The 10,633-nt window shown below is 35.8% G+C and overlaps 1 protein-coding gene across 1 annotated transcript; it reads right to left on the bottom strand.

The window, feature by feature from the left end:
• Nucleotides 1-1,118: 1,118 nt before the first annotated feature.
• LOC140601889 (olfactory receptor 5V1-like) lies at nt 1,119-2,078 on the bottom strand. Its single transcript, XM_072771334.1, has one exon. The coding sequence runs from the start codon at nt 2,076-2,078 to the stop codon at nt 1,119-1,121; it is 960 nt and encodes a 319-aa protein (XP_072627435.1).
• Between the last annotated feature and the right edge of the window lie 8,555 nt (nt 2,079-10,633).

Here is a 10,633-nt window from a genome sequence, read left to right on the forward strand (position 1 = left end):
TGTAGCTTTCATTCCCATCATAAAAGTCAATTGTAGTATTATAGTAGTAACTGGTATTTCAAAGTATGATTTCCAATAGACATTTTATTTCAGACAGTGTCTGTTATAATTTTAAGCAGCCATTTTGTTATTGCACACTATGAATGATTAGATTCCCATTTTCCACTTGCTATGATGTCATCAAAATATTTAAACTCAATCAGATCAGATATACAATCCAGACTTACATCTTTTTTTTTTTTTTAAAGAGAGGGCAGTGGGACGTCCAGACACAATCTTAAAGCAGGCTCCATGCCAAGTACAGAGCCTGGTGCAGGGCTGGATCCCGCAACCTCGAGATCATGACTTGAGCCAAAATCAAGAGTCAGATGCTTAACCAACTGAGCCACCTGGGTGCCCCCTAGACTTCTAAACTTTGAGGGTCACATTCTTAGAATAACTCCTGATATAAAATGCTGTAGCAGCTAGTGTTCAAGGAGGAAATTAAAAACTAATCTAGATATTTCAACCCAGAAGAATTTAACACAGGAAATAAGTGATAAAAGCGTTGGAAAAGCTGGACAAACAGAAAAGGGGGAAGGCAGGTTATACTACCCTCTTCATGGAAGCCTCTAGTCTCCCTATAGAGAGACAGTCATTTCATACTTGTGTGATCTCATGTTTCAGGAACAGCTGTTTCAGGAGATTGTAAACATCACCTAATGACCCCTAGAAGTCTGTTTCTGCCACTGCAGTGCTAGTGTGTCACTACTACCAGATCCAGAAGAAGACAATTTCTTCTATATTCCCTTCCTAATCTCTTGTGTATGGCTCTTATATTGGCAGAATTTAAAATGGAACCCTGTTGGCAAGGGAACCTGAGAAATAATCTTTCCAGGATTTCAGCCTTAGGATGTGGAGAGGACTTAGAAGGATTAAGATGGTACTGAGTACTAACACAAAATATCTGATGCATCATGACTTTGCAAAGTAGAAAAAGAGTACTCGTGGAAAGAGAGGAGAAAAAGATGAATTTTGGGAAATGGTATGTAGGAAATGAGCATCTGGATACAGACTCTAAAACTCTGTATGTTACAAATATCTTAGAAATTTTTCATATCTGTTTGAAGACCACTGATCTAGACACTAATATTGCCAGGGATCACATACCCTCCAGTCAACTTCCTCAGGGCACCCTTGACCTCCTTGTTTCTCAGACTGTATATGATGGGGTTCAACATGGGGGTCACAACACAGAAGAGCACAGAGACCAGAATATCTATGTCTAAGGAGTAACCCTCTCTGGGTTTATCATAGTTGAAATTGGCCATTCCATAAAAGATCACAACAACAGTAAGGTGGGATGCACAGGTAGAGAAGGCCTTGTTCCTGCCCTGAGCAGAGGGAATCCTAAGAATGGCAGAAATTATGAGTATATAGGACACTCCAGTAAACAGACAGGGGCTCAGGCCAATGGTGGCACTGGCCACATGGAGCACAGACTCATTGAGAGAGGTGTCTGAGCAAGAGAGCTCCAGGAGCAATGGGATGTCACAGAGAAAGTGGCTGATTTGGTTGGGCCCACAGAGAGTGAGTGTGGCTGCCAGCACTGTGTGTATCACAGAATTCACCAGCCCACATAGCCAGGACCCAGTCACCAAAAAAACACAGACCTTCACACTCATGAGGACCGGATATTGAAGGGGGTGGCAAATTGCTACATAGCGGTCATAAGCCATAGCAGCCAATAAGACACATTCAGTGCCAGTGCATGTCACGAGGAAGAAAATCTGGGAAAGGCAGCCTTCATATGAGATGGTTTTCTTTCTGTGGAAGAAGTTCACCAGCATGACTGGGATGGTGGTGGATGTGTAGCAGACGTCCAAGAAACTCAGGTTGCTGAGGAAATAATACATTGGAGTATGAAGAGCAAGGCTGATTTTAGTGGCTGTTATTATGAGCATGTTTCCCAGGAGTGTTGTCAGGTAAATGATCAAGAAAACCAGGAAAAACAAGCCCTGTAGTTTGGGGTGGTTGGAAAACCCCAAGAAGATGAATTCAGTGACATCTGTTTGATTGTTCATTTCAAATGGTGTCATAGCTACAAAACAATGAGAAAAACAAAAGCCATAATGATAATGTACAAAGAGGACCCCATACTGGCATGTTAACTTGAAAGATAATATCAAATAATATTGGATATAGAATGGTCTGGCTGTCGAGTGAGGTGTGTAGGAAAGTCTTCAGAGAGACCATAACTTTTTACTCAACAAATAAATCCAGCCAGTTCAGGTCCAGGGACCTCCCACAAATACTTGTGTGGCTTTTAGTGTGTGAAAATAAATGGAGCTTTGGTCAAAACCTACAATAAACTGATAGTCCTTGTGTTAAAGTAAGCTCATTTCTATCTGGTTCTGCAAAATCTTCCTCCCAACATTATATGCTTCACAGTATTAAATTCTTTTTTTTAAAAAACATTTTATTAAGTAATAAAATTTAGCTGTGAAAAATTAAGAAAATGCAGAAAGAAGTAGAGAATAGAACCATACATAGCCAATGCACCAATTGGTGCATTCCATTCCAGTTTCTTTTCCTATATATGAAAAGATATATAGGATTTCTACTTACAGGCTTAAAATATCAGGAGCACCGATTCCCACATATATATTTTACTCTATCATACAAAATAAATTTAATATCCCCCTTTTGATTGAATATTAGTTTTCTTTTATTCCATTTGCTATTATAAACTCTAGAATGAAAATTTTCATACAGAATTATCTGTGAACATCTCTGATTTCTTCAGGATAAAATTTTATTTGTTTTATATAAATTGATCTCATTTTTCTCAATAAGAACATTTGTATTTTAGGTTTTGTAAGATATGAGAAATTTTAACCAATCATATATACTTAGGTAATTTTAGTTTACCTCAGTAAGGTAAATTTCAGTAATCCAAAATTTACTCTCAAACTTCACATATTTTCTGAAAATATATTAATATGAGTACCAATTTTATATCAAATTGTCCATTCTACTGCAAGTCTAGTTCAAAATTCAAAAGGTCAATCAATGTCATTTACCACATTAACAGATTAAATAAGGAAATACATTATAATCTCCATAAAGGCAGAAAAATCATTTGACAAAATTCAATTTCCATTCATGATAGAAACTATCAGTAAAGTAGGAATAGACATAAAATTTCTAAACTGGTAAAGGGCATTGAGCACATATTAATTATATGCCTGGCACATGATTTGTATTATCTCATATTACTTTTTCCAACAACCACAAGGGCTCTATTAATATCAGAAAACAATGAGGAAACTAAGGAACTGAGATCAGCTAATTTAACCACTGTCTCCATCTAGTAAAGCAGCAGACATAAGATTACAACATACATCTATCTGTCCCAAGAGCTTGTTCTTTCTTGCCTCCTAGACTGAAAAAGAAATGGAAATTGCAGGGGCCCCTGGGTGGCTCAGGTGGTTGAGCATCTGACTCCTGATTTGGCTGATGTCATGATCTCAGGGATGTGGGATGGAGCGCCGGGTCAGACTCCTCTGCACTCAGCAAGGAGCCTGCTTGAGAGTCTTTTTCCCTTTGCATTGGGATGAACCTCAGTTGATTTTTATATATTATCCTTACATATATTGCTGGATTCAGTTTGCTAATATTTTGGGGGGGATTTTTACATCTATGTTCATTGGGGATGATACTGATCTATAGATTTTCTTTTTCTTTTCCTTTTGTTTTTTGGTTGGTTGGAGTCTTTTTTTTTTTTCTTTTTTGTCTATAGTTTTTTTCTAATGTCTTTAGTTTTGTTATCAATCATCAAAGTAATGCTGGTCTTATAAAATGTATTTTGGGAGTTTCTTTCCTCTTTAATATTCTAGGACAGACCATGTAGGATTGATATGATTTCTTCCTTAAAGTCCTGGTCAAATTTAACACAGAAATCATGTGGGCCTGGATTTCATTTTTCTGAAAGGTTTTAAACTACAAATTTAATTTCTTTAACTTACATAGGAGTATTCGGGTTATCTCAAGTGAGTTTTGGTATTTTTTGAATTCTTTCAGGAAAGTGGTGCATTTCATACTATTGAATTTATGAACTGAGCAGAGTCACTCATAGTATTCTGTAATTATCCAGTATTGATGTCTCCTCTTTTATTCTTGACACTGAAATTTATGTCTTCTATTTTTTTTTTTTTTTACTTGGTCAGTCTTGGTTTATCAATTTGATTACTTTCTTTAAAAATAGTTATTAGTTCCATTGATTTTTTTTTACTTCTAATTTCATTGATTTATTCTCTAATTGTTCTTTCTTTTTGTTTGCTTTGGGTTTAACATACTCTCTCTTTTTTTCTACTTTCTCAAGGTGGAAGCTTAGGTTAAGATTTTTAGAGATAAGCTTTCCTAATGTCAGTATTAAATGGTATAAATTTCCCTCTAAAACCTAGTTCTGTTGTATCCCACAAATTTTGATATACTGTGTTTTAATTTTTGTTTAGTTCAAACATTTTTTTTCACTTACTTTAAGACCTTCTTGGGGCAGCCCCGGTGGCGCAGCGGTTTGGTGCCACCTGCAGTCCGGAGTGTGGTCCTGGGGACCCGGGATTGAGTCCCGCGACGGGCTCCCTGCGTGGAGCCTGCTTCTCCCTCTGCCTGTGTCTCTGCCTCTCTCTCTCTCTATCTGAATAAATAAATAAATAAATAAATAAATAAATAAATAAATAAATAATTTTTTTAAAAGACCTTCTTTTTGTCCCATGAGTTATTTGAAATTATACGGATTCTAATGGCTGAGTAATATTCCATTGTATATATATATATAGACCACATCTTCTTTATCCACTCATCTTTCGATGGACACCGAGGGAGAAGGACAAACATATGGTCTCATTCATTTGGAGAATATAAAAAAAATGGTGAAAGGGAATAAAGGGGAAAGGAGAGAAAATAAGTGGGAAATATCAGTGAGGGTAACAGAACATGAGAGACTCCTAACTCTGGGAAACGAACTAGGGGTGGTGGAAGGGGAGGTGGGCGGGGGGATGGGTGACTGGGTGACGGTGACTGGGTGACGGGCACTGAGAGGGGCACTTGACGGGATGAGCACTGGGTGTTATACTATATGTTGGCAAATCGAACTCCAATAAAAAAATATATATTAAAAAGCAAAGTATACAGATTAATATACAAACATTTAGGGATTTTTCCAAATATCTTTCTGTTAGTGTTATTCCATTATGGTCAAAGCATATGTCTCATATGACATTTATTATTTTAAATTAAAAATTTTCATAGTTCAGAATATGATCTTTCTTAGTAAATGTTCCATGTACACTTGAGTAGAGTATGTTGTATACTCTGGCCTTGTGAGGTGGGTATTTTATAAATATTATTCAAACTAGTTGATAGTTGTTCAGATCATCTATATCTTTACTAATATTCTGCCTACTTGTTCTCTCAATTAATGAGAAAGGAGCTATGAAGTGTCCCAGTATAATTGTACTTTCATCTATTTTTCCTTTCATATCTGTCAATTGAAGCTCTTCTTCAGGCATATACACATTAAAGATGTTGTCTTCTTGGAGATTTGATTTCTTTTTTCAAAGATTTTATTATTTTTTTGAGAGAGAAAGTGTGCACACAAGCACGGGTTTGGGGCAGAGGGAGTAGTGCAAAGAGGGAGAAGCAGACATCCCCCCCTGAGCAAGGAGCCCAGTGTGGGGCTCAATCCCAGGACCCTTGGGATCAAGTCATGACCTGAGCTGAAGGCAGACACAAAGATTTTATTTCTTTATCATTATGTAATATTTCTTTTATACTTGATAATATTTCTTCTTCTGAAGTCCATTTTGTCTGAAATTACTTAAGCCACCTCATTTTATTTTGATTAGTGTTTACATAGTATATCTTTTTCTCTCCTTTTACTTTTAACACTTTTTATCTCTTTATATTTAAAATGAATCTCTTTTAGGTAATATATAATTGGATAGTGCTTTTTAAATAATCCAATCTGACGATCTCTGCCTTTTAACTGTTGTTTAGATCATTCGCATTTGAAGTGATTGTTGAGATGTTTGGTTGAAACCTATCATCTTGGGCAGCCCGGGTGGCTCAGCGGTTTAGCACCGCCTTCAGCCCAGGTCGTGATCCTGGAGACCCAGGATCGAGTCCCATGTCCAGCTCCCTGCATGGAGCCTGCTTCTCCCTCTGCCCGTGTCTCTGTCTCTGTCTCTCTGTGTCTCTCATGAATAAATAAATAGAAATCTTAAAAAAAAAAACTATAAAAAAAAAAGAAACCTACCATCTTACTAGCTGTTGTCTATTTGTTCCATTTACTCTTTGTTACTTGCTGCTTCTTTTTCTGTCTCTGTATGATTCAGTGAGTATTTTTTATGATTCATTTTTATTTTATTTTATTATTATTTTTTAAAAGATTTTATTTATTTATTCATGAGAGACACAGAAAGAGAGAGAGGCAGAGACACAGGCAGAGGGAGAAGCAGGCTCCACGCAGGGAGCCCAACGTGGGACTCAATCCCAGAACTCCAGGATCAGGCCCTGGACTGAAAACAGGCGCCAAAGCGCTGAGCCACCCAGGCGTCCCTATGATTCATTTTTAAATCTCACTTATATACTTATTATTTTACCTTCTAGTAAACTTTTCCAGGTGTTGTCCTAGGAATTACAAAATATATAGCATATGAGTCTACCTTTATATACCACTTCAGTGTTGTTGTAAGACCTTATATTTCTAATTTTTCCCTTTCTTCCTATTTGCTACCATCACATATTTTACTTTTACATATGCTATGAACATGTACTACATTGTTGCAATTTTTGGTTTAAACTGTCAATTTTGAGAATTTAAAATAAAAGTGAATTTTAGTTTACCGTATCAGTTTTCTATGGCTGTCATAACAAATTACCACAAACCTGGGGACTTGAAACAAACAAAAATATCCACTCACAGTTCTGGAGGCTTACAAGTTTGAAGTCAAGGCATCAGCAGGGTTATGATCCCTCTGAAGGCTCTAAGAGAGAATCTTTTTTTGCCCTTTCATAGTTTCTTGTATCTCCTGGAAATCCTTGCTGTTCCTCAACTTGTACCTGCATTCACTTTAATCTTTGCTTCTCGTTACATGGACTTTTTTCATATGTATCCTTGTGTGTCCTTTCCTTTTATTGTAAGGACACCAGTCTTGGGATTTATGGCCCACCCAATCCAGTATTACCTTATATTAATTTAAATAATTTCATCTTCAAAGACTATTTCCAAATAAGGTCAAATTCTGATGTTCTCAGTAGACATGAATTTTGGAGAGATAATACTCAACCCAATACATTAACATTTATTTAATGCACTTCTAATGCTTATCATTTTTTGTTTAAACGAAGATCCAGGTTTCTGACCTATACCATAATACTTTTTCCTGAAGAGCATTCATTAACATTTCAATTGGAGTATGTCTGCTGGTAAAGCACCCCCTCAGTTTTTGCTTGTCTGAAAAAAATGTTTATTTCTTTTAATATTTGAAGGATATCTTTTGAATTGATAGATTTTTTTAAAAGCACCTTAAAAATGCCACACTACTGTCTTCTTGCTTGCATACTTTCTGATGAGAAGTCTGCTGTAATTTTTACTCATGGGTCTCTGTCAAGTTGGATTTTTTTCCCTTCTAGCTGCCTTCAAGATTTTCTTTCTGCCTTTACTTCCAGCAGTTTGAATATAATATACCTAGGGTTTTGTTTTGTATGAATCTTGTTTAGTGTTCTCTGAACTTCTCAATCTGTCATAAATTTTGGAAAATTCTCAGCCATTGTTTCCTCAAATATGTATATATTTGCTCTGTTCTGTCTCTTCCTTCTAGGATTCTAATAATGTGTATGTTAAACAGTTTGATATTATGCCATAGTTCTTGGATGCTTCATTCTTCTTCCCTTTTTTTAACCTCTCTCTTTTTTTTTTGTCCTTGTGTTTTGACTTGGGTAATTTCTATTGACCTATCTTTAAGTTCACCAATTTTTCTTCAGCTGTGTCAAGTCTACTGATGAAACTGTTAAAGGCATTTTTCATCTTCATTATCATGTTTTTTATTTCTCACATTTCCATTTGATCTTTTCTTATAGTTTCCATCTATTTGCTGAAATTAACTGTCTGATCTTGTATTTTGTTTACTTTTTCTATTAAAATGTCTAGCCTATGGAGCAGCCCTAGTGGCCCAATGGTTTAGCGCCGCCTTCAGCCCAAGGCATGATCCTGGAGACCTGGGATCGAGTCCCATGTTGGGCTCCCTGCATGGAGCCTGCTTCTCCCTCTTCCTGTGTGTGTCTCTGCCTCTCTCTCTCTCTCTGTGTCTCTCGTGAATAAATAAAATCTTTAAAAAAAGTCTAGCCTATTAATCATTATCTTAAATTCTTTGACAGTTTTAATATCTCTCTCATATCTGGATCTGGTTCTGATGTTTATATTGTCTCTTCAGAATTCATTTTTTCTTATTTTTTTGTATGCATTATAACTTTGTTGGAAGCTGGACACATACAGGATAGTAAATACTGAAGTATAAATTTATTTGCTTGGAAATAAACATACCTTTCCTTATACTAAACCTTTAGTGTGAGGGTTAATCTAATAACTAATTGGACTGAGTTTTAATCTGTTTTTCCAATGGCCATCCTGAGTGCACTACAGGCTTCAAATTACTCTAACGATACTTTGTCTTTAGGGTAGGGACTAGTGAACCCACAGTTCTTCTCCCTTAACTTTGTATTTTCCATTTTCCCTATTCTATAGAGATAATCTATTTCTTCAAGATTTCCCAGCTATATTCCACTGTTATTTTTACTTAACGCTTGTTAGTAAGCTGGTAGGGAACAGAAGGAACTATTCTCTGAGGTTCTGGTTAACCCTTAATTTTAGATACTGTGAACATGGATATTGATGATGTGGCCTTCACAAGTGATCAAGTCCTCCTCCAGCTGTACAGCTGGATCTAGCATATATTCCTGCTCCCTACCCCTAAGGAGCAGAATTTTTTTTTTTTTGCCACTGTCCCCTTCCTGAGCTGTAATGGGATTCCACAGTACCCTAAGGTGGCAGTTTTTATAGCTTTTGCCCATCCAGACTGTAGCTTTTGTTCAATAGTAAAAATTCAGGAAATAGATCTTGGAGGAGTTTTGACAGTTGCTGTTATTCCTTTTCCCCATTATTTGTCCTTCACCCCTGCTTGGCCTCAAATAGCATCATTAGGGAAGCTTTCTAAGAATGCTTCCTTGTGAGCACCTGGTTGAGTTCATGAAGGGAAAGCAAGAGGTTGCAACCCTTCTTTCTATGGCCCTTAGGGACTTCACACTTTTATGCTAGTCTTTAGTAGAGGCTAATTCTTGGCTTCTAATAATTTATTAAATATTTTAAACTGAGTCTTCTTATCAGTTTACAAGGTATTTGGTGGTTTCCGCCTTAGGTTAAAACACACACACACACACACACACACACACACACGCATTCCTGTGGTTGCCTCTCTTTCCAGATTTTTGTTTTAGTTGTTTGCCTTGCAACCTCAGTTCCCTAATGGGTTCAAGAAAAGTCCTGTTTTTTGTTGTTGGTATAATGATGGGAGCAACATGCTTTGCAGCTCATTAAATCTACAAGCTGAAATTCAAAGTCCATATAACCACTTTTGAAAACTATTTGGCAGTTTCTAATAAATTTAAACATGTGGTTTCTCTGTGACCCAACAATTCTACTTCTAGGCATAGTCTTAAGAAAATGGATGCATAGTTCACAAAAAGACTTTTATGAGGTTATTCAAAAAATATTTTTTTCATAATAGCTCAAATAGTATGCCCATCAACAGAAAAGTGGATAACAAATTGTGATATGTCATGTAGTGGAATGCTACATAGTTATTTAAAAAAATATACAAATTACTGATTACATATAATAACATTGATGAATCTAAAAAACATTGTTTTGAATGAACAAAGCCAGACACAAAAGAATATATATGTGTTTCTTTTAAATAAAGTTCAAAAATAGGAAAAATCAGACTATGTTATTGAAAGAGAATTACTTCTGATTACTTCTGTGGATTGGGAGTGGTATTATCTGAAATGTAGCATGAAAGAATTATCTGGGGTTGATGTAAATGTTCCATATGATATATATATATATTATATATAATATATATATGTATTACATGTATATATGTATTATATACATATTTAAATTTATCAATCTGTACAGATTTAAGATTTGTGCATTTTACTAAATGTGAATTATAATTCAATTTTAAAAATAAGATAGGAAAAGAGAAAAGCAATTTTTCAATAAAATTTTCATCTCAGTATTAGTCAGAACCAGACCTAAATATTTTTTAGGTTACTAAGACTTAAGACTTTTTCCATTTTTTTGTCTCTCTACATTTCCTCTACCACAATAACAGTTCAGGACACATTGCTTTTTACAAATCATATCATTTGCAATATTTTTCTTTGAAGAATGAATGTGATCAGCATGCACATATACATATATTTTACTAGGGGAGGGAACTTAATCTGAGGATACTGTACCATGGATAATGGGGTATCCAAGTTGGCATCCCAGGCCAATACTATTGGCAGAAATCTCAAGCAAAGT

This window comes from Canis lupus, chromosome 12, assembly GCF_048164855.1.
Source record: "Canis lupus baileyi chromosome 12, mCanLup2.hap1, whole genome shotgun sequence".
Lineage (NCBI taxonomy): Eukaryota > Metazoa > Chordata > Mammalia > Carnivora > Canidae > Canis > Canis lupus.

What these genes read in the sequence shown, in the direction of transcription:
- LOC140601889 (XM_072771334.1), bottom strand. Translation starts at nt 2,078, where the DNA reads ATGACACCATTTGAAATGAACAATCAAACAGATGTCACTGAATTCATC.